The 24,862-nt window shown below is 42.1% G+C and overlaps 1 protein-coding gene across 1 annotated transcript; it reads right to left on the bottom strand.

Annotated features, from left to right (window-relative positions):
• Positions 1–20,767: 20,767 nt before the first annotated feature.
• LOC141338146 (neoverrucotoxin subunit alpha-like) lies at positions 20,768–24,417 on the bottom strand. The gene is made up of 5 exons (XM_073843705.1): positions 24,332–24,417; positions 23,948–24,121; positions 23,347–23,514; positions 21,797–21,843; positions 20,768–21,306 (listed from the first exon to the last, which is right to left on the bottom strand). Exons 1-5 carry the CDS (start codon positions 24,415–24,417, stop codon positions 20,768–20,770), a joined length of 1,014 nt encoding a protein of 337 aa, XP_073699806.1.
• Between the last annotated feature and the right edge of the window lie 445 nt (positions 24,418–24,862).

The following is a 24,862-nucleotide window of genomic DNA, read 5'->3' on the forward strand; positions in this document are numbered from 1 at the left end:
ATGAAGGCAGTCTTTGTTCTGTCCATTTCATCTACCGCAATTTGCCAGTAGCCAGACTGAAGGTCTAAGGTAGAGAAGACACAAGCTCCACCAAGGACATCAAGGCATTCCTCAATTTTGGGAAGAGGATAAGCATCCTTGGCTGTCAAGCTGTTGAGGCGCCGATAGTCGACACACCAGCGAACGCCTCCATCCTTTTTACGAACTAACACCACGGGTGACGCCCACTCCGAGGCAGAAGGTGTTACGACTCCTGCTTCCAGCATAGCATTGAGATGCCTCTCCTCTTCCTCTTGAAATCCAAGGGGAGTCCGTCTGACTGGCTGGCGTACGGGCCCAGCAGCTCCAGTATTTATCCTGTGTGTGACAGCTGTTAAGAGGCCAAGGTCCAAATCTGAAACAGCAAAGAGAAATCTATATGACAGCAGGAGCTCAATAAGTCGCTGTTGCTGTGCATCACTTAAGGTTCCACTCGAACTCGCATAAAGGGCTTGGAGATGCTCAGGTAGGTCTGTTGCAGTTGTCAGTCTCCTCAGTTCTGAAAGATGTGTGTCATCACTTTGCTCTCGAGTGTTACCACAGTCTTTATCCTGCTGTTTGTAATCCATCAGGCCCTCATCTGGATATGTTTCTACCAAGAGACCAAGACAGGCCCCTTTTGGTAAGGTGGTTTTGTTGCTGGAAAAATTACAAAGCCTCACAATCACTCGACTCTCCATAGTTGTGACAACACTCCCTGAGGCCACAGTTTCTGTGATCAGGTAGGGTTCCAGAACAGCGCAGACACCAGGCTTCGGATTGTCAACTTCACCCCAGACTAGACACTCACTTTCTGGTGGTAACATTGCGTCTGTCTCTAGAACCACTCGAGCAACGTGATAATTTGTTCCATCACCACCAACAACCTTAGCAGGAACCAATTCTTCTGCAATAAACACTCTGCCACTAGTATGGATGGTTACATTTGCAGCCTGCAAAAAATCGAGCCCCAATAGGACAGGGTCACGTATCGGAGCCACAAAGACTTCCCATTCTGTGCTCCAGGTGCCAATTTGAAATTTAACTTTTAGTCCAGCTTTAGCATTCATGTCCTTCCCTGCTTCTGCATTATGGAGACATGTCTGTGTTGTAGCTGTCTGCTTACTGAGGGGAAACTGCCGGTACAAAGTCTCTGAGATAACTGTCGCTTCAGCTCCCGTGTCTACAACAGCTTGTGTTGGAATGCAGTTTACAGTCACATCAATAAGCAAGCTTGGGCCTCTGCTTTTTGCACGCCCCACTTGTGGTGTGGGAGACTGGCTTCTCCAGCGTTCTAGACCTTTTGAAGTGGTACTGTGGTTATGATCTTTGTTAGTTTGACTAGGGTTGAGTGGCGGAGTTGACAGCCTGACACATTCTCTTCGGAAATGCCCTTCTTCACCACAGTGATAGCACAAACCTGCTCCAGCACGATTGGGGCTTGGCGAGTAGGTTCTTGTTCGTGGTGTGCTATCTTGTGTTGGAGACCGCCCTCGCCTCCGTTCCTGATTTACTTCCTCCAGCTTTCTCGGCTCCCTAGCTGTAAGGATATCCAGCTTTGATTGCAGCTGTTCCATCTTTTGCATCAGGAGATTAAACTGGTCAGCAGACACATAGCTCTTACTAATCTTTTCTACTTGCTCTGTTAGGAATGCAGTCTTCTGTGAGAGGGCAGCTACTTGATCAGCAGTAGCATAGCTCGGACTTGGAACTCTGCGTGCAACTGCAGAAGAATCAATGGGCAGTTCCTCGTCATCTGCCCAGGAAATACGTCTGGCTCTGCTCTTTGCATCAATATCACGGCCTACAGTGGCTCGATAATTGTGCTCATGGGCCTCCACTAGTCTTTGAGCCTCAACTAATGAATGGGGATCCTTGTTCATTACTTCATAAGCAACTTTTTGGTTGCGAAGTCCCTTGAGGAAGAAGTCTGTAGCAAGTTGGTCTTGCAGATCGAGCTCCACGCCAGGGTAGGCCAAGGTGACTAAGCGTTGCACCTCCTCAGCAAACTCAGCTGCAGACTCCTTGAGCTGGCGGAGTTCTCCTAGTTTCCTTCTGATTGTGGTTGGGGGGTCACGCTGACCAAAACGTTGAGTTAGCTGCTCTTTAAGAAGGATGTAATCCTCACGGATATGTTCAGGAAGTGAACAGACATACTTAATAGCCGACCCCCTCAGGCAGTCATACAAACAGTCCACTCTGTAGTCTCCACTCCAACCATACTTCCTAGCCTGTCGCTCAAATGGTAACAGAAACGATTCCCAGTCTCCGCTACCATCAAAAACAGCTAGCTTTGCCTTGGGACCTTCTCCAGCAAATGGCTGGACTTGGTGATAAGGAGTACTAGATCTTTGTTCGACTACATAAGTATGTGGAACTGGATGGAAGCCACGCTCAGTGTTTCGTTGTCTTGTGCCAGTCTCCATGGAAAGGGTAGCTCTGGACGGACCTGAAGTACGTGCTCTCTGTTGTATTACTTCTAGCTCAGCAGCAAATGGCCCGTCTGTGACGTTGCGTGACCTTTCAGTATTGTCCTGAAAGAAGGATGGATCGGAATAAGGCACCCTCCTTTCTCTAACAACAGGCTGAGAGCTCTCACGTGTGTCGCCCTTTGGTGCAGTGAACATTGATGTCTGTGGGGCTTGTGTACAACTTGTAATATGAGTCAATAATGGAGCCATCATCATTTGCAGTTGCTCATTATTCTTATTTTGGTTTTCGAGCATTGTCTTAAGCCAGTCTGGGGGTTGGTTGGAATCAGGGGCTTCTGCCATAGCTCCATTACACGATTCTTCTTGGGACATGTTGTAATTTATGTACTTTCTTTCATTCCTTTTTTTTTTCTTTCTTTCTTTTTTTTTTTTTTTGTAATATTTTTTCCTGTTTTTTTTTTTTTTTTAACTTTTTTTTTTTTTTTTTTTTTTTTTACTTTTTTGTTTCTTGTAAATCTTTTTTTTTCTTTTCTTTTTTTTATATCTTTTTTTTACTTTGTTTTTTTCTTCTTTTAAGTCTTTTTTTTCTTTTCTTTTCTTTTTTTTTTTACTTTGTTTTTTTTTTTCAGTAAACTTTACAGATGTTCTTGTGGTGCATTCAAGTCTCTTATCTCTGACAATTCACTTTGTAGTTGAGTCAACGCAGTTCTCATCGGCGCGGTGACGTCAGTCTGCTTGCGTCTTGTCCTGGAAGATCGCTAACAACTTGGCTGCCGCTTATCCACTTCTGTCAAATAAGTTGTTTCGACAATATCCGACTTTTCTCTCGTTCTGACTTGTAGTTGAAATTTCCAGATGAAATCCCCGCTTCTGACACCAGTTGTCGTGCGTGCGGTTAGTTTCGCTTTGCGTTGGCCTACGTGGATGCGTGGGAATGAGGCACGACAAGAGGATCGTCTTTTCCGTATAGTGTTTACTTAACGTTTTAAACAACGTACATTCACAATCTAGTCACAACAGTGCAAGTGACATAAAAACCAGCTTACATGTCCTTAGATGTCACACTGTTCCGCTATTTGGTGCTCTTGCTCCGGCACAGAACGGCAGCTTTTCCGACCGTGCGATGAGCATGCGAGCAACCTCTCTAATGAACTAAACAGGAGTTTTCGTACCACATAACTCCGCAAATAACGTAACTAAACAGCCAATAGGAATAGAAACAGAATAAACACAGTGAATACTCTTAAAGGAACCATGCTCTCTTTACTACAATATGTTAATATGTGAAGGTATTATGTGGCATTAAGATAAAAGGCCTGTTTTATAGCTTACATTTTTTTTCCCGTTTTTCTTGTACAGATTCAATGTGAAAAATTCAGACTGAGAAGGAATTTCTTTGCCCAGTATGCATTTATCTTGTTAACATTCGCCCCCTCAATTCCTGATTTTTTTTTTTTTATTAAAAAATTGCAGTATAAACTTACATTTCAAACTGTATGTAGTTTATCAAGATTAAACTAGTAAATAAATAAATAAAATTTATTTATAAATAAATTTGTAAAATCTGCAAACCTGGTTTTTGCTTTGTCATTATTATGGTGTATGGAGTGTACATTTTACCAATTTATTAAAAATAAAACACTGAAATAAGTACATTGCATAAGTATTCATACCCTTAACTCAGTGCATAGTTGAAGCACCTTTACAGCCTCAAGTCTTTTTGGGTATGATGTAGCAAGCTTTGCACATCTGCATTTGGCAATTATCTGTCATTCTTTGCCTCACCTTTTCACCTCTCAAGCTCTGTCAGCTTGGATGGGGGCTGGCAGACATTTTCTAGAGTCCTAGTTGTTCCAATCGTCTTCCATTATGGATAATGCTTCTGTGAACCTTCAACGCAGCAGATTTTTTCCTGAACTCTTCTCTAGATCATTGCCTTAACGCAAGTCTGTCACTGAGCTCTACAGGCAGTTATCTTGGTTTTTGCTCTGATATTCATTTTCAGCTGTTAGACCTTTTCTGAGAGGTGTGTGCCTTCCTAAATCTACTCATTCAAATGAATTTGCCACAGTTTAACTCCACTCGAAGTGTCTAGAAGCAATATGAATGCTCCTGAGCTAAATGTCGAGTGTCCCAGAAAAGGGTATGAATACTTATGCAACGGGATCTTTTCAGTTTTTTATTTTTAATAAATTTGCACAAATGTTAATAACCTATTTTTTGCTTTGCCATTATGGAGTAGGGAGTGTAGATTGATGTGGGGAAAAAGTAATTTAAAGTAGTTTAACATAAGGCAGCAACATAACAAAATGTAAACAAAAATGAAGGGGTATGAATAATTTCGCAAGGCACTGTAAATGTCTTATTAAGGCTATTTATTCATACACTTTATTTATTCATACACTTTGTATACTACTTTTTTCAGATTATATAAAAACATTTGAACACAATCATAACTTTTCTCTAACTTCACTTGCAAGATGAAAATGAAAACTCTTCTATTCTAGAATGTAGGAAAGTGAAAAGAAAGTCGTAACATATTGTCAAGTATGGTGACCCATACTTGAAATTGGTGCTGTGCATTTAACCTAGTGCACACACACAGCAGTGAGAAGTGAACAAACACACACTGTGAACACACTGGAGCAGTGGGCAGCCATTGCTCCAGCGCCTGGGGAGCAACTGTGGGTTCAGTGCCTTGCTCAAGGAAATCTCAGTGAAATATAATTTTAATGGTTACAAATGCAAACATAGGTGTAAAATATAAACTGTATGATCATGAAAACACATTTTACATGACTCATCAAAAATAAGTTAAGCAATTCTTATCTTTTTAAAATAAGTTAGGCTACACAAAGTTCAAAGTTTTTAAGTCTACTGTAATTGAAATTGAAATTACCTATATACAGCTAAGTTGGCTGTACTATAGTGGAGAAATTTCAACAGTGTTAGAGATGCAGTAAAGAGCAAATCTTCTAAATGATAACCTAAAAATCATCACAGAAATCATTTTCTGGTAATGATTTCTGTGATGTCTAATAACTGGTGACTGTTACTCAAAAGAAAACAAGAATAAATCTATATGGAAAAGGAGAAATATTTACATCACTTGAATGAGTTTGAAGAACATAGACTTAAGAGTAAAAAGTGTTAACATCTTGGTATATAAGTTTGACCTGTCACATACTGTATTTATGCATCAACTGATCAATATGCTTTAAAAAAAAAGAAAAAGAGGAGCTCGAAATCACACTTTATTAAACGATTTTAGTCAGTTATTATGAAATAAAGAATGGTAATTTTGATATGAAATTTTACTTGTCAGATTCAGTGACCCTAAACAACTGCAGTCATATGCATTTGTAAGGAACCAGGGCTGCCAACTTGGTCAGCTTGGAGTGAGAGTTCCCACAGCCGTCCCTGTAGGGGGGTCCGGGGCATACTTCCCTGTAAGAAAATTTTGTACATTTTAGAGTTAAATCCATCTATCTGGTGCACTTTGAGAGTTCACAAATAAGAGCTCCAGTACAGTTCCAGTGTGCAAACTAAACAAAGAAAAAAGCTAGTGAACTGAATTGATCTTGAGGTTTAAAGGGGACTCAATCTTCTTTTTAGTGATATGGTGTCTCAGTCTAAATTACTCTCAGACTGGTATATTTAGAAACTAAATAAATTAAAATATAATGATAATATTATTATTCTTACGACAGTAATATTGGAGAACAATTCTGCAAAATAAATGAAAATGAGTCTTTCACAGGTATGTTATTTTACCTTATTCTACAGTAGGGAAATTACAATACTTTTGTCATAATTTCTACACTTGCAAGCAGGGCCTAAAACTTTTCTGCCATTTTAATCATGATACAAACTAAATTTTTTGGTGATTTGAGAAAATTTACCAGCCATAAATATTTTTTTCCCTGGCCATGAAACTGTTTTTGCAGTTGCTGCTACAACAAAAACAAAATATTTTTAATAAAAATAACTAAATAAATAAATAAATCGAAAATTAGAACTAAACAATGCATTTTGTTCAGTGGTCTTACCCTGTAGACCTACAGCGCTGGTTATTCACTCCCTCCACCGACAATCCCTGCCGGACCTGAGACTCGAACCCACAACCTTCGGGTTACAAGTCTGACTTTCTATTTCTACTAAGTCTGAGTTTCTATTAGGCTATATGTGACCCTGAAGCACAAAACCAGACAAAAAAATAACAGAGTGCAAAAAATATTGAGAAAATCGTCTTTAAAGTTGTCCAAATGAAGTTAGCAATGCGTATTACTAATCAAAAAATAAGTTTTGATATATTTATGGTAGGAAATGTACAAAATATCTTCATGGAACATGATCTTTACTTAATATCCTAATGATTTTTGGCATATAAAGAAAAATCGATCATTTTGACCAATACAATGTACTGTTGGATATTGCTACAAATATACCTGTGCTACTTACTTACGACTGGTTTTGTGCTGCGGGGTCACATATATGCATTTGAGATTCTGATTTGCTTGCCCTCTGTCACTGCGATTATAGACTGCAGGGGTTGACTGACAGTTTTCCCTGTGACGTATCACTTCCTACAGGGCTCTAGTGTGGCATGACTCACAGTGTATGAGTTTAATATTCAGCCGTGAGCAATAACACGGTGTGCATGAATCTACATGCATATCAATAATAAATATACAGCGCACATGCATGTTTCTGGTCTAGAAATAAGCTCCTTTGAAGGACAAGACTGCTGATAGATGACCCAGTAGGGAGCTAAATCTGTAAATGCACACATACATACATAGATATTAGTATTAATATTTTTCAGACACTATTATTTTTTCACAATATCTCCACAATGAAGGCAATGTATATCGGCTGGCAGTGACTGACAGAGAGGTCATGTGCTCAGTGATGCAAAAATGTCCTGCTTGCTCTTCTTCTTTGAAGAACTCATGTGGGATCAAGTAGACAGTGTCACGGGGGAAGAAACACACGGCAAGGATAGCTCGGAGAATACCCGCGGAGGGTGGATTTTATTGAACAAAGTGAGAAAAAACAAACAGTAGAAAGTGCGGTGCTCCGGTGCTGTTAGCGTGCTCAGTCCTCTGTGAAATCGTGGGAAAAGAGGTGACGTGAGGGGAGGGCCGATCGATCCTCAGCTGCTGTCTGTATGAGAGAGAGAAATAGAGCGTTAGCGTCTGTTCTCATGGAGGTGAAACTCAGTTCTGACGGTGTGCACGCAGCTTAAGAGCCTGCGGCTTGATGAGAGGCAGCTGGGATCGATCAGGCTGAGATGAGGACGTGCAGGTGTGTCTCGTCCGTTTCCAGGGCGACGCTGATAATCCTTCGGAGTTCGGACAGCACCCTCCGTAGACGTTCCAGGTGGTCTTCCCATGCCTCGGAGTGGATGACGACATCATCCAAATAGGCTGCCGCGTAGGACTGATGGGGTCGGAGGATGATGTCCATCATTCGTTGGAAAGTGGCCGGAGCCCCATGGAGGCCGAAGGGGAGGGTCCGGTATTGCCAGTGGCCACTGGGGGTAGAAAAGGCCGTTTTAGGTTTAGCACTGTCAGTGAGGGGTACCTGCCAGTAGCCTTTGGTGAGGTCCAGCGTTGATATATACCGGGCCCTCCCCAGGCGATCCAGTAGCTCGTCCACCCGAGGCATGGGGTATCCGTCGAATCCGATACCTCATTGAGGCGACGGAAATCGTTGCAAAAACGGAGGGTACCGTCAGGTTTTGGGACCATCACGATAGGGCTGGACCACGGGCTGCGGGATGGCTCAATCACCCCTAACTTTAGCATTTGTTGTATTTCCTCCTCAATAGCCAGCCGACGAGCCTCAGGGACCCGATAGGGGCGCTGCCGAACGACGACTCCGGGGGGGGTTCGAATATCGTGCTGGATCACGTTGGTCTGCCCAGGCCGGGGGGAGAACACATCGGAGAACTGACCGATCAGGTGTTGCAAGTCCTTCTTCTGGGCAGCTGAGAGGTGTGGATTCATGTCGACAACCACGGGCTCGGAGGATGTCAACGCCGCGAGCTGATCCGTCGTCCCAACCCACCTCTTCAATAAGTTGATATGATATAATTGATCAGGTTTCCTTCTTCCTGGTTGGCGCAGACGGTAGGTGACAGGTCCGAGTTTTTCTAGTACTGTGTACGGGCCTTGCCACTTGGCCAGAAACTTGCAGGCAGCGGTTGGGACGAGGACCATGACTCGGTCTCCGGGGTGGAACTCCCGTGGTTGAGCTGCCCGATTGTAATGGCGCTGTTGAGCCTGCTGAGCCTTCACTAGGTGTTCCCGGACTAATGGCATAACACGGTCGATCTTCTCCCTCATCTGCTTCACGTGTTCCACTACGGAGCGATGGGCTGCCGGCTGTTGCTCCCATGCCTCCTTGGCGACGTCCAGAAGGCCGCGGGGTTGGCGGCCAAAGAGGAGCTCGAAAGGGGTGAAGCCAGTCGAGGCTTGGGGAACTTCTCGGACTCCGAAGAGGACGTACGGGAGCATGAGGTCCCAGTCACGTCGGTCCTCGATTGTCACTCTTCGGAGCATCTGCTTGAGTGTCTGATTGAAGCGTTCCACCAAGCCGTCCGTTTGTGGGTGGTACACGGTGGTCTTCAACTGCTTCACCCGTAACAGCCGGCAGAGGTCAGCCATTAGCCGGGACATAAAGGGGGTTCCCTGATCGGTCAGGATCTCTACTGGGATGCCGACTCGGCTGAAGAGGAGGAAGAGCTCTTGAGCAATGGCTTTGGCGGTGGCTTTGCGGAGGGGAATGGCCTCAGGGTACCGGGTGGCATAGTCGACAATCACCAGGATGTGCTCGTGTCCCCGGGCAGACTTCGGCAGCGGCCCTACCAGATCCATCCCGATGCGCTCGAAGGGCACCTCGATGATGGGTAGTGGGATGAGAGGGCTGGGGGGAGGTTTCCTGGGCGAGGTCACCTGGCAGGTGGGGCATGCTTGGCAGAAGTGTTTCACTTCGGCCTCCAGGCCGGGCCAGTGGAACCGGTCTCGGATGCGTTGGATGGTATTCTCCGCGCCTAGGTGACCTGCCATGGGGTGAGAGTGAGCCAGCTCGATCACCGCCTCGGTCTTGGTACGTGGAACCACTAGTAAGTGTTTTTCCTCCCCCCTTCTTTGGGCAACACAGTACAACAGGCCATCTCTGACCTCGAAGTGCGGGAGAGGATGGGGCCCAGGCTGAGCGTCCTCACCATTTATAACACGCACTTGGGTCCAGCAGTGCTTCAGCCTGTCATCCTGATGCTGTTCCTTTGCGAATGATCCCCCTCCAGATATCTGTTGGAAGACATCAAAAAAAACATTAGGTTGTGAGGAGGGGGACTCACCATCTCTCCCGCTGTCCGAGGCCAGTAAGGCAGGGCGTTGGCGTGGTCCTCGGGGTGGTCTCCGTCTCTGGCGGCTCCCCTTCTGGCTGACAGACTGCGTAACGGCAGACAGGAGGCGGTCAAACCCGGGCCAGTCTCGTCCAATAAGTACTGGAACCGGCAGATCTTTGACAAGCCCTACTTCCACAGGCCAGGCTCCAGGGGCTCCAGAGATGGTCACCCGACGAGCGGGTACTTGGCGTGTTTCTCCGTGTACACAGGTTATTGGGAGGAAGGTTTTAGACTCTCCCCGCGGGGGTAATAAGTGGGATTGGACCAGGCTGACCGCACTCCCTGAATCGAGGAGGGCGCGGAATAACTTCCCGTTAACCTTGATGTCCACTTCAGGGGCTCCTGTGGGCACGTCACGATGGACAATGCAGCCTGCCAGCCAGGTTCGAGGGGGTGTTGCAGGGACCTCGGTAGGCATTGGCTCGTCACGTGGAGGGGGAGCCGCCGGCCTGTTGACTGGTCGCAAGGTGCCCTCCGGCGCTCGTCGCTCCTGGCCCACCCTCCGGGGAAATGGCGGCGCTCGCTCCCCCGCCTCCCGCTGTTGGGCAGCATCCGCCAGTTCGATGGCTTCGATGAGCTCTTGGACGGTACTGGGGTTCCTCATGCCGACCGCTTGCCGATGGGAACGTGGAAGAGAACGGAGCATCTTGTCAACCACCACTCGCTCTGCCACCTGTTCCGCTGTGGGGTTCCCCTCGAGTAGCCAGTGTTGTGCAAGCCGTGAAAGTTCAGCCGCTTGGGCACGGGCTGGCTGACGGGGCTTATATTCCCACTCAAAAAAATATTGGGCTGCGCAGACGGGTGATAATCCGAGCCGGCCCAAAAATCTCTCTTTTCACATCCATATAATTTTCAGCAGCTTCTGTAGGTAGGGAAAAATAAGCTCGCTGGGCTTCACCCGTCAATAGGGGTGCCAAAGCCCGTGCCCATTCCTCCGGTTGCCAACCTTCCAGTACCGCAGTAGTCTCGAACATCTGTAAATAGGCCTCCACATCATCATGGGGCGTGAGTTTAGGAAGGATCTTCACGGCTTGCACACGGGGGTCCGGCAGCGGGGTGCGTTGAGCAGCGGCTTGAAGTGCCGCCAAACCCTGCTCCGTCTCATCCTGGCGGGTGGCGAGGTGCTCAACTATTTGTTGCTGGCGGATGCTGACCTCGGTGAGCCGTTGGCGGATCTGATCCATAGCGGGGAAGCAGCGCGCGCCTGAAAAAAATCCAGAAAAGAAAAAAAACACGGTAAGTTGGGCGAGATCACTTGCCGGTGTTTCTTCACAACTTGCCACGCATTCTCCACCACTGTCACGGGGGAAGAAACACACGGCAAGGATAGCTCGGAGAATACCCGCGGAGGGTGGATTTTATTGAACAAAGTGAGAAAAACAAACAGTAGAAAGTGCGGTGCTCCGGTGCTGTTGGCGTGCTCAGTCCTCTGTGAAATCGTGGGAAAAGAGGTGACGTGAGGGGAGGGCCGATCGATCCTCAGCTGCTGTCTGTATGAGAGAGAGAAATAGAGCGTTAGCGTCTGTTCTCATGGAGGTGAAACTCAGTTCTGACGGTGTGCACGCAGCTTAAGAGCCTGCGGCTTGATGAGAGGCAGCTGGGATCGATCAGGCTGAGATGAGGACGTGCAGGTGTGTCTCGTCCGTTTCCAGGGCGACGCTGATAATCCTTCGGGACGCCCGTCACAACAGTAATTTACTCAGTCCACAAGAAAGAATCAATACCGCTGATCCTGGATCAGCCAACAAAGCCACCAAGGCTGACTCACCCAGCAGTGAAATGGAGAGGCAGATGTGTGTGGTGATCTGACATCAGAGGTGAGGAGACTTTTATGGAGCATTGAGGAACATTAAAGAATTCAGCCTAAAATTAAAATTCTGCCATTGATTACTCACCCTCTTGTCGTTCCAAACCCGTAATACGTTGTTGATGTTCAGAAGGCAGACAAGGCAAGGCAAGTTTATTTATATAGCACATGTCATACACAATGGTAATTCAAAGTGCTGTACATGAGAGGAATTCTTCTTCTTTCTCTCTTTGCTTGCTCCCTTCAATCAGGGGTCGCCGCAGCAGAGTGATCCGCACCAGCAATTCGGCACGTTTTACGCCGGATGCTGTACATGAGAGGAATTAAAATCATAATATCATACAAATCATAAAAATTTATAATAATAATCACAACAATAAAAACAGAATTTAAGAACATTTAAAATGATTTAAAAAATGATTTAAAATTATTTAAAACAGTAAAAATTATTATACATAATATAATGCAATCTGTTCGGATGTAGCACAGTGCTCATTCAATAAATGCACAACTGAACAGATGAGTTTTGAGTCTGCATTTAAATGTGGCTAATGTATTAGCACATCTGATCTCTTCTGGAAGCTGATTCCAACTGCGAGCAGCATAATAGCTAAAAGCGGATTCCCCTTGTTTTGTGTGAACCCTTGATATTACTAACTGACTCGATCCTAGTGATCTGAGTTGTCTGTTAGGTTTATATACAGTGAGCATATCTGCAATGTATTTAGGTCCTAGGCCATTGAGTGCTTTATAAACAAGTAAAAGTACTTTAAAATCGACCCTAAACAAAACTGGAAGCCAGTGTAAGGACCTGAGGACTGGTGTAATATGCTCTGATTTTTTGGTTCTAGTCAGAATCCTGGCAGCAGCGTTCTGTATGAGCTGCAGCTGTCTAATGGTCTTCTTGGGAAGGCCGGTGAGGAGACCATTACAATAGTCCACCCTGCTGCTGATAAAGGCATGAACAAGTTTCTCCAAGTCTTGAAGGGAAACAAAACATCTAATTCTTGCAATGGTTTTGAGATGATAGTATGCTGATTTAGTTACTGCTTTGACATGGCTACTGAAACTGAGGTCTGACTCCAGAATCACACCAAGATTCTTGACTTGATTTTTTTGTTTTTTGACCCCTAGCATCAAGGTATGCATTTACCTTATGAACTTCATCTTTGTTTCCAAATGCAATGACTTCCGTTTTCTCCTTGTTTAACTGAAGAAAGCTTTGGCACATACAACTGTTATTTTTCATCAATGGCAGAGGGAGTCAATGGGGCTGTAGTCATTTGGCGATAAGGCTAGGTAAATCTGGGCATCATCTGCATAGCTGTGATATGCAATTTGGTTCTTTCTCATTATTTGACTTAGTGGGAGCATATACAGGCTGAACAACAGTGGCGCCAGAATTGAGCCTTGTGGGACTATTTTATTTATTGAGATTGATGATGACGATTAATGGAGCAAAACATGCCTAAACAGCGTGCACGAGAGAGAGAGAGAGAGAGAGAGAGAGAGAGAGAGAGAGAGAGAGAGAGAGAGAGAGAAAGAGAGAGGCTGCCTGAGCGCGTCCTCCATCACGTTAAGTCATGAAAAAAATAGTGTGCGATGTCTTAACACATTTTTCATAGATCGAAGGAAGCCATCGCTCCAATGCATGATGGACAGTGTTGTCATGATACTAATGTTGACAATACAATACCTGACCAAAATATCTCAAAACTACTACTGAACCTATATCACAACAAAAACATTAAAAAAAACAGAAAAAGTAAATGAATAATAGATGACTCACATGGAACTTATAATTTGTAATTTTACCTACTTTTTGAAAAAAAAAAAACTTAAAATGATATGACACAGCCAAGCCTATAGGTATCTATATCTTTGAAACATTAAATGGTTATTATAATATCTATCAATATCCCATCAAACTCAGATGGTGTTGTCAGAAAAAGTTCACGTTTCGCAAAATAAACCACACTCATTTGAATTATATTTGAGGACATGAGCTGGGGTGGGAAATATGACCAAAATCTTATTTCACGATATGATTTTATTTCATGATGACAATTTAAATCATGATATAGTAATTTCTGATATTTTGTCTTTGTTATTTGTTAGAACCTTTGTTCTGGGTCACTGCAGTTTCTCAGGTCTGTCGAGTGGATCAGCAACAAGCGCTTGGGATAGACAACAACACACCAAAGTCTAATACAAGTTGGTTTATTGTTATCCACCAAAGAAGATGGGGCAGTCCCATCTTTTATACAGCACCCTTACAAGCCTTCATGTAGGCGGGGGTTCACATATCATTTAAGCAAATACTTCTACATATGGGAAGGAAAATTACAGATGATCCAGAGCAACTATAAGGAAGAGAGGAAGATAGTGCAGCCGCACTCAACTGGTATCCTGCCGACAGATAACCCTGAAACAGACAGCAGTGGTGGACGAAGTACACAAATCAAGTACTTGAGTAAAAGTACAGATACGTATAATAGAATATTACTCCAGTAAAAGTAAAAGTACTCCTTTTTCCATTTTACTTGAGTGAAAGTACAAAAGTACTACATTTTTTGTGTACTTAAGTAAAAAAGTACTGACATATTTTGCAATTTTATAAAGGCTATAAATTTATATTAGCATATATATTTTTTATAATCCTACTATAAGCCTTGGTTTTTCCCAAAATAACCACTAGCCTATATGGAGTCAAGATAGATTTTTGTTGTTGATATGGTCTACGTTGACAATGTTCACTGTGAAGCTTACATTGCATTGTAACGTTACCTGAGAGAAAACTGATTTAACCATCTCATTTTCACCAGTAAGAAAAGTGTTTTAAAGCTTGTTATTTTGCGGAACGGCACAGTTATAAATGATATGAGAATAAGGCCTGAAGTTAGGAAGAAAAATGTAATTATATTTTCATAATATTTTTCTTTTTTCTCAAACATTGTCTGTGGTGTAAAAACACCCCTGGCCAAATGTCCCCAGAGGGCATCACTTCACACTTTGATAATTACTGTAACTTAGTTACCATCTGAACATCACATATTTTCTTTTCCCTCAGATGTAACGTAATCTGTCTAGGTGGTTGATTATAAATATTTGGACTTCATATCTGAAAATTACCTCAACTTAGCACCAGCAAGCTTGTTAGCTAGACAGTTAGCATCAGCTAACAATATTTACTTATTTTCAGTATGGTTATGAATAAACATTTATTTCTGTATACTAGGCTAGTTGATTCATACAATATAAAAAAGTATACCGTTAATAAACAATATAAAAACAGACGTCACATAGGGCTAAATGCGTAGCATTTTAATAAAACTGTTGAGGTTACAGCAGCGAGGAATATGAACGTGTAACGTTATGAGTTATTTGATTTAATCTGTTTTATTTTAATGTTTCGTTTTTTTACCTAAAAAGAGACGATGTTGATGTGTCTGCATTTAATCATTTCAGCGGGCTTAAATACATCACCCTTTACAGCAGATTTAGTTCGCAAACAACTGACAGTTGCAATAATTAATCCTAAAACTCGACATTATATCTTACTTTTCGCAGCATCAGTCGCGCGCGCTCACAATCTCCCGGTTCTTATTTGTGAATTCAGATGACTGGAGACTCGCTCTAAACGGCTCATTTGAATCAGTGAGTTTGAACAGCTGCAATTGGATCAGTCCAATTCGTGAATGAATCGCTTGTGGCGATTTGCGAACCGATTGAAAAGAATCAGTTTGTTCATTAATCAGACACCGCTTCTGCGTCTCGGAGCACGTAATATATTATAAGGAGTAACGACATGTTTTATTAAATGTAGTGGAGTAAAAAGTACGATATTATGCTTTGGAATGTAGTGAAGTAAAAGTAAAAGTTACTCAAAATAAAACTACTCCAGTAAAGTACAGATACTTGAAAAATGTACTTAAGTACAGTAACGAATTACAACTACTTCGTTACTGTCCACCACTGACAGACAGACAAAACATTCCCAGACAGAACCTAATATCACACTCTTAAATGAAGCAAACTGTGAAAGACAAGAAAACTACAAAATATTAACTCAAGGAAACTTCACTGCAAAACACATTAATTCTTATAATCCCCTCTTCCAGACTCTCTCTAGAGTCTGGATTCTCCAGTATCCTTCTGTGGCAGTGGGCGATATCCTGCAGAGATAGCAGACACCATAGTATACATACGTTGTGTGAAACATTTCACAATGCATGGACCAAAAATACACAATAAAAACAAAATAAGTAATACCGGTATTATCATTGAGACATAAGGTGCAAACGTGCCAAATAGGCTAGAGAGAATACCCCAATTCCAATTGTTAGTTCTAGACTTTAGCTCATCCTCATATATCTGGGATGAGATCTGCTTCATAGTAGCTACAGCAGTGCCAATTGATCCCTCGGGCTCATCATTTGCAGGTATGTATGTGAAGCATTTGTCACCTACAACAGAACAAACCCCTCCCTGCTGGGCAAGAAGCATGTCCAGGGCCAACCTGTTCTGCACGACCACCTGTCTCAGTGCACGCAGCTCGCTTTGTACCCCTGCCAGTGCAGCTGTGGTGCTGTTAACAAATGATGCCAGTCGATAATGCATGATGTCCTGTTGTCTCAGTAAGTCATAGACGCCGAACTGAGGTACCATAGACTTCCAGAACCGAGTCCAGTGTGACCTCATCTGATGTTCATCAGGGACGTCCTCGTTGTCCACTGATCGTTTGCTCCTGAAAAACAAATCACGTTGTGTATGCATAACAGTCACACAATGTTGCAGCTGCACTGGTGCACAGAGGCCTGTCCAGCTCATCCTGTAAGTGTTGTTTACTGTGTCCTCACCACAGTACCAGTACCAGTCATCAGCCAGCACTGCACCTTTCGCTGGCCAGGGGGACTCACAGTACATTAGTAGTGATACACAGGCAGTGTTCGTGGAGGTGTAGCAAACAGTTCTATTATTTCCCTTAGCACATGCTGCGGTGTTCTTCTCACATGAGCCCCTCTCGAACCTTGGACAGTAGCTTTGCAGCCACCTTTCTATACCCTGCCCTTGGTTTATTATTTGTTTACAATTTGTAGCACTTACATCTGTCACGCTTTCACCTGATGTCCCATTAAAACAATAAGGAAACATAAAACCTTCTGGTAACACCAGGCTAACTTTTACATCAACAGTTTCAGTTTCATTTTTTACTTGATGCACTACCTTCTTTCTTGCACGTTTCATTCATACAACAGTAATTTTGGTACCGTTTAGTTTAATCAGTATAGGGTATTGTTACCCTCTTTACACACCTAGGAGAATATACATACATTTTCCCTGTATAATATGTACAAAGCACAGTGAAATTGTTATAGACAAATGGTTTCAAGGATACAGTTATTGCGGTGCGGAATAATTCTTAACACACCACACATGATTCATTGGTCAGTTGACGCGCTGTCCAGTTGGCATACTGCCAGAAGAGGTTTCTTTTGACCTCCTCCTTTGAAGCGTTGGGTACCATGAGTCCAGCTAGGACAATACACATTTTTGCTCTGGAAAACAAAAACAGTTAGTACATGTAATACATTGTTCTTCATTTCAAGGGTTTCACTCTGGTTGCATGAATCCACTGTGGAAAAAGATCAGTTAAAACAGCAGTTCTGGTCACAGCTAGTATCTCTGTAGGCCCATCATACAGAGAGTCATTAAGGCCCTCGGTTTTTAGTTTCTTTATCAATACTTGATTGCCCACTTCAAAGGGGTGTGAGTTAGCTTTAGGGATCTCAGGGTGTTTCATGTTAACCCTTTCCCAGAACTCAGTTAATTTTTCTATTAGGCCTACAGAGTACTCAGACATATGATCAGTTAACACCACACCTATCCCTACCATTCCGTGGCGCCAAGGGATGGGGAAAGGTCGTCCCATCACCACCTCATATGGTGATAGATTATCTAAATTTGGCTGAGGCATCGTTCTTAGGTCTGCTAAGACAATTGGAAGTACCCTTGTCCAATCGGATGTATTCATACTGATCATTGCTTTTCTTATCTTTTGTTAAGATACTTTTGATGTGAAAGGTGTGCCCTTATCGGAATCTATTGATACCGGGATACCATATCTGGGTATGATTTCTTTGGTTAAAAACTGCACTACAACGTTTGCATTTTCCTTCGCACATGGAAAAGCTTCTACCCACTTAGAAAATTTGTCCACAAGCACCAAGAGGTATTTAAAAGGTCCCCTCTTCGGCATGTGTGTGAAATCAACCTGCCATTCAGTAAACGGTTGGTTAGGCCTCGGCAGGTGTTGATGTTTTGCTGGAGGTTTGCTTATATTATTTTTAGCGCAAATTAAACATCTGTCAAGAATGTCATTAACCGTTTGAGGTAATTGGTCGACGCCAAATAGACCTCGCATTGTTTCTAGTACCCCTCTTCGGCCGCGATGAGTGATACCATGAAATTCGAGGACGAGAAATGGTAAAACAGATGCAGGTAAACACAGTCGACCATCTTTGTCACGCCAGAGGTCATCAGGTCCCTGAGACGCAGAAAAAACTGACCAAAATTGATGGTCACTATCGGCTGCTGCTTTTTGGACAGCGACAAGGTCAACATCTGGAATCATTGACGACGTCATTTTTGAGGTTGACACTAGAGCTACATTAACATGGGGGCTTGGAGGCCCCTCTTGGGCCACCCTTTTTGCATTTAGGTCAGCCAGTGAGTTACCCTTAGCCTCATCTTGTGTATAAATTCGAGTGACCCTTTGTTTTTACTATAGCTAACGAGAGAGGTAGACAAGAGGCCTCAATAAGTGTTTCAACAAGATGCTGTTGTTTACTGAAGAAAATAGTTTGCAGTTTCATCAGCAGAAGTCAGCTTCAACACTCTCGATGGAGTGCAGACAGAGACTGAGTGCAGATAGAGACTGACACACACACACACACACACAGAGGCTTTATCTATCTTCAAGGTTTTCTTAGCCAGGCAAGACTCTTTATCAGTGTGTTGGACACACACACATTTAGGTCGATCATTTTCTGGTTTTAGGCAGGGAACAGCCTCGAGCAGACGCGTCTCATCAGACTTATTACCCATTTTTGACATTATTATGAACTTATAATCTGCGCCAGTGAAATGGCTGTTACACGACAATTTTATCAACATTTCCACAAAGTGTAATGGTTTGTCCACTTCTGGTAACATGCTCAAAATGTCTTTCATAGTCGAGACGGACGGCAGAGTTATCTCTATGTGGCCCTGTCGTTTTGTTATCCATAAATGAGCTTCATTTATTTTCTCGACGGGCGCTGCTGGGGGTGCGCGGCGAGCTGCGAAAGTAAGCGCGGGCACGACATGCGCGGGTGCAGGATAAGGCGGCGGCGCGCATAGCGAGAATGTGGAAACAGACGACAAGTCTGGATAGAGTTTGTTTGTAAATTGAGTCGCTTTGGTCGTTTTTTTTTTTTTTTGCAAATTGGACTCGGCTTCGTCTAACAGTAGTTTCTCGTTCTAACCCGTCGGCTTTTTTTGGCACGATACCCTTAACTGATCTGGGCAATGAAATGCCTTGTTTATCATTCCACACGGTTTGCGTTTTTAACCAAACATCTTACCCGTCTTTCATATATTTTTGGTCCCTTTCAGGGTCACCTTCACCTTTATATGTCAATCGAAAAGCTTGTGCCATATTATGTGGGTCAAAAGAACCCATTCGGGGATATGTAGGATACACACCATTGGCTTCGGCCCAACCTGAAAAATTATTCACCCATAAATTTGTGTAAAAACCCCAACTACATCTATTCATCCAATTTGGTGTTTCGCCAGGATTTGGTTTAGGATAGCTGGCTCCCATGATAGATATACAGATAATATATACAGATTGATAGATATACAGATAATATATACAGATATTCACCTCACCACGGGACAGACCGAAACTCGTGACTCACACTTTTTCTTTTAATTTCGTTTTCGATTTTGATTTATAACGCTCTTCCCAGCCTCGCTGAGGGTATACCTTACGTCAGTACAGATAGTCAGACTATACTCTGTCTTACCTTACTACGCAGTTAAACAATTGGTAATCAGACAGTCAGACTATACTCTGTCTTGCCCGAGTTACGCAATTTAATCAGCAATTACTAATTAGACAGTCAGACTATACTCTGTCTTGCCCAAGTCACGTAATTACAGACACACAGTAAGAGTAATGTCACTGATCAGGTAGTCAAACTATACTTTGTCTTACCTGATCAGAGACATCACGTCAGGGGTCACCAAATTGTTAGAACCTTTGTTCTGGGTCACTGCAGTTTCTCAGGTCTGTCGAGTGGATCAGCAACAAGCGCTTGGGATAGACAACAACACACCAAAGTCTAATACAAGTTGGTTTATTGTTATCCACCAAAGAAGATGGGGCAGTCCCATCTTTTATACAGCACCCTTACAAGCCTTCATGTAGGCGGGGGTTCACATATCATTTAAGCAAATACTTCTACATATGGGAAGGAAAATTACAGATGATCCAGAGCAACTATAAGGAAGAGAGGAAGATAGTGCAGCCGCACTCAACTGGTTTCCTGCCGACAGATAACCCTGAAACAGACAGACAAAACATTCCCAGACAGAACCTAATATCACACTCTTAAATGAAGCAAACTGTGAAAGACAAGAAAACTACAAAATATTAACTCAAGGAAACTTCACTGCAAAACACATTAATTCTTATATTATTAAAAATAAGAACATAAATAAAATAAAAGTAGGTCTACTTAACAGTAGCATGTAAGCAAGAATACAGAAATGTAATAAAGTAATCAAAATGTGAAAATAAAAGACTGCTGTCTTCACTGTATGAATTAAATATACATCGATCCTTATTAAAGCTTCTATAGTTATACATTCAAGACAAATGAATGACTTTTTTCCTTTGCTATTTGATTAACATAGAGACAGCAGCAGGAATATTAGTCTGCTGTCATTTAAGGAGCTGAACGGATCCATTGTATCATTGATGCAACAATCAAGCAGAACAATCAAGCAGAACAGTTACCAACCATAATTTTTCACTTTGAACAATTATTCATCCTGTTGTTTAACATCACACAGAGACACTGAATTATTATAAAGCACAAATCCAGCATAGAGGGGTTCAGTGAATGTGGTGTTGAATGTGTGTAAATGTCTGAGTGTGTTTTTGTCAGAGATGCTGTAGAAGGACAGAATGCCATCCGCCTCGTCCAGATACACTGCTACTTTGTTTAATGGAGGCGATGGGGGAGATATATATGTTGGATTATTATTATGCCAGGCAACCAGTTTCTCCCCAAGGCAGCCTAGAATCCAGGATTTTTTATTGCCTCCAAACCACCAGCCAGAATTTTTCCTGTGGATTCCTTCATATGACACCACCACGTCACCCTCCCCACTCCATTCAGTCTCCCAGTAACATCGTCCGGACAGACGCTCTTTGCACAGAACCTGCTGAAGGCAATCAAATCTCTTTGGATGATCAGGATATGCCATTGGTTTTGAATTAAATAACAACATTTTGTTGCCCTCTAAAAGAGAGAGACGATTGTGCGCCGTGTTTGGATCCAGTGTAAGATCACAAAAATCTGCACACAAGAAAAGAAAAGAAATCAGAACAAAAAAATATGTTAAAGAATCAAATTGGCCTTGGATCTACTTTTCGGTTGGACAAAAATATTTTTGACATTATTCTGATAATATATAAAAAGGTGTAATTTGAAGAGAAAGTATATGTATGTGTTTGTTTGTTTTTGTGACATATCAGGACACACATTTGTGTAATAACATGGGTATGACATAGGTATTACAAGGAGAGGGTAACTTATGAGGACATTGCCCATGTCCCCACTTTTCAAAAGGCTTATAAATCATACAGAATACGTTTTTTTGAGAATGTAAAGATATGCACAGTCTCCTGTGAGGGCTAGGTTTAGGTGTAGGGAAGGTGTAGGGTGATAGAAAATATCGTTTGTACAGTATAAAAACCATTACGTCTATGGAATGTCCCCACAATTCACAAAAACAAACATGTGTGTGTGTGTGTGTGTGTGTGTGTGTGTGTTTGTGTAGACCTACATTTTTGTAGTCCTGCTTTAATCATGTTCTCTCCCCCATGATCCAGACTGTTAAAGAAAACAATGGCTCACAATGAGTTGATTGCACCATATGACATAATTTTCTGTCATGATCTTTTTTTAACATTCTGGTGACATTTCTGGTAACTAAAAAAACACTTTTCCAAATTCATCCTAGAAGGTTTGTCCATTTTTCACCAAAATTGACAGATCATTTTCAGACCATTCTTGTGTAGTGCATCAATGAATTTTGATGAAGAGCACGCTAAAATGGATGTGAGGCTATACCTCCGCAATGTTATTCAGACTTACATGTTATAACAACCATGACCTGAGGGTTCTTGCAAAGTTTTGGCACAGCAACTCCTACTGGTTAAGAGATATGAAACATTTGTGCCTATAACTTCTGAACACAGTTTGGTCCATGTCTTTTATTTTGGCCATCGAAAATTTTTATGGACACTTTATATTTAAGTTTGTAGTTTGTTATGACTTAGTTTGTGTCTACAGCCCTGATGCAACCTATACAGTTTTGACCCACTTATACCAAAATTTACAAATGCGCTTACAACTTTTGTGAATTTTTTCCAATAGCCATGAATCTCAACTTGTTCTATTAATTGGGTCCCACAATATCCAATAATGTATGGTTTTTGACAGTCAGACATTTTGATAACTTTCCAATTTTTGTTTGTCTGATCTTCATTAAATTTTACACAGATTATTATCAGACCATGCTAGAAAACAACAGAAACAGAAAACAACAGAAACAGCGTTAAATAATGGCAATGTTTTTACAAGATAGAGGAATTTGATGGAATATATGGGTTTCAATCAATATGACTGACTTGGAACTTGGAAAGTTTCTTCTGGACAGGTAAGCTAAAATTTAATATAAAAGTATACTTAATATCTTGGACCTTACATGAAAGGTAGCCTACTTTTGCCTGTTGGGACATGCCTTACTTTTTTGGACCTGTAAGAGGTGTATTTGTGACACCAGAAAGGGCCGTAAAGGTTGCTGGAAAAAATGCTTATTTTTGTAGTTCTGCTAGATGACACTAGTAGCCAGAGTTGCCAGGTTTTCACTACAAAACCCGCCCAAATGCTAATAGCCTAATCGCGTTTCGAGGGGGGTGTCCCTGGAAAATGGCACTTCAGGAAATAAAATACTTGTTTTTTGTTGGGGTTCCACTGGTACATCCGCATTTCAGAGGCTAAATATGACGTTATTTGGGTCACTTCAACCCGTGGACATAAAAAAAACTACCCACAGCAACGGTGTAAAAGTAGCCCAATTCTTCGAAACTGCCTACTCTATCTTTAATCAGAAAAACATCAGCTAAATGTTGAATTTGATCGTTTTCTGCCGCTGAAATATTTTGAGCATGACATCTAATTTTTAGAAAAACTATTCCATTTGTATGCACTTGTAAACATGCATTCTATTCTCCATTGGACATGTAAACACACACCAACTCATTCCCTTAATTTAGAGTTCATGGATGAAATCATTTAAGATTACATTTGATTAAAAAGTGTCCATCATACCAGAGATTTTCCAGTTTGCAGTTTGGATCCTCCTTTTTTTTTGCAATGATCACTGAATCTCCAGGGTGATTATAGCTCAGATCCAGCTCTCTCAAGTTGGAGAAATTTGAACTCAAAGCTGAAGCCAGATGAGAGCAGCCTTCCTTTGTCACCATACAGCCAGATAATCTACAATGACAGACATCATAGCTAGAAATGTATTTATGTATCAGAGGTTGCGTTAACAGAAAATTTTCCATTATTTACAGAATTTTTTTTAGCAGTGATGGAAAAATCTAAAGGCTGTCCATCATTTTGAAAGATTACACAGAGGGTGATCTATTGTAACTTGTAACTGTAATTCCCAACCCTTCCAATCAGTGGTGCTCCAGTGTGGCCAGTTTAAGCTACCGTGATCTATAATGCCACATTAAAGGAACATGCCACTATTTTTGAAAATAGGCTCATTTTCCAACTTCCCTAGTTTTAAACAGTTAAGTTTTACCGTTTTCGAATCGAGAATTTTTACAACCCTGTCCGTCAAAATGATAATGTTAAAGTCTAACGCAACCTCTAATATGTATGTATATGTTTGTTAGTTTTATGACCATTATAAAATTACCTTAGCTTCTCCAGTCGACAGTTTTGACTCTTCAGTGCATCAGAGAGTAGCTTCACTCTTGAATCCTTCAAGTTATTGTTACTCAGGTCCAGCTCCTTTAGACAGGTGTTTGATGATTGAAGAGCTGAAGCCAGGCTTCCACAACAGCGATCAGTTAAATTACAGATGGACAATCTAAATTGAAGAGTAAATTATGCTGTAACCTTATAAGAAACTGTGAAGGCTTGAAATACTAAGAAAACAGTCTCATGTTGTTAGTCAAATAATAGTATCTTTAAACATATGCACTATTCTTCCTTTATCCAACATATTCATTCTCTATACAGTGTACTGTTGGTAAAATGTAATGAAAACATAAATATACAAATAATCTAACAAGCAAACCTCAGTTTTTCCAGTTGGCAGTTTGGACTCTTCAGTGCATCAAAGAGAAGCTTCCCTCCTGAATCTTTCAGGTCATTGTTACTCATGTCGAGCTCTCTCAATGAGGAATTTAATTGGAGAGCTGTAGCCACACTTTCACAACACTGATCAGTGAGTTTACAACCTGAAAGTCTAAAAAGAACAGTAAATAGTTAATTGACACTTTGCAAAATACCCACACAAATAGTAAGGTCACAAAATCGTTTGATCTCAACACGTCTGTCCACTGATGTCCTACATGTTTTAAAGCACCATTCATCACAGTTGACCTCTCTATGAAGGGTAAAAAACACAGGAGGTAAACTGCGATTATACTGAGATTATAACTCTAAATTGTGACAAGGCATAGTGATTGTCTAATATAAAAAAGGCCACTTTATGATACAAAGGTGGCTGACTCCAGGTCTATGTGCACCAAATCTGTGTTCAGAAGATTCTGGTCACAATTGGCAACACACAAAAAATTAACTAGCTTAAAACCTTGAAACAATG

This window comes from Garra rufa, chromosome 7 (genome assembly GCF_049309525.1).
Source record: "Garra rufa chromosome 7, GarRuf1.0, whole genome shotgun sequence".
NCBI lineage: Eukaryota > Metazoa > Chordata > Actinopteri > Cypriniformes > Cyprinidae > Garra > Garra rufa.

Excerpts from the sequence above, each read along its gene's own strand:
- LOC141338146 (XM_073843705.1), bottom strand. The coding sequence starts at position 24,417 with ATGAGTAACAATGACCTGAAAGATTCAGGAGGGAAGCTTCTCTTTGAT. Across the intron at positions 23,515-23,947 it reads TGTCGACTGGAGAAGCTAAG|ATTATCTGGCTGTATGGTGA; the intron begins GTAATTTTATAA and ends CTGTCATTGTAG. Across the intron at positions 21,307-21,796 it reads TAAAGCAGGACTACAAAAAT|ATTTTTGTGATCTTACACTG; the intron begins GTAGGTCTACAC and ends TCTTGTGTGCAG.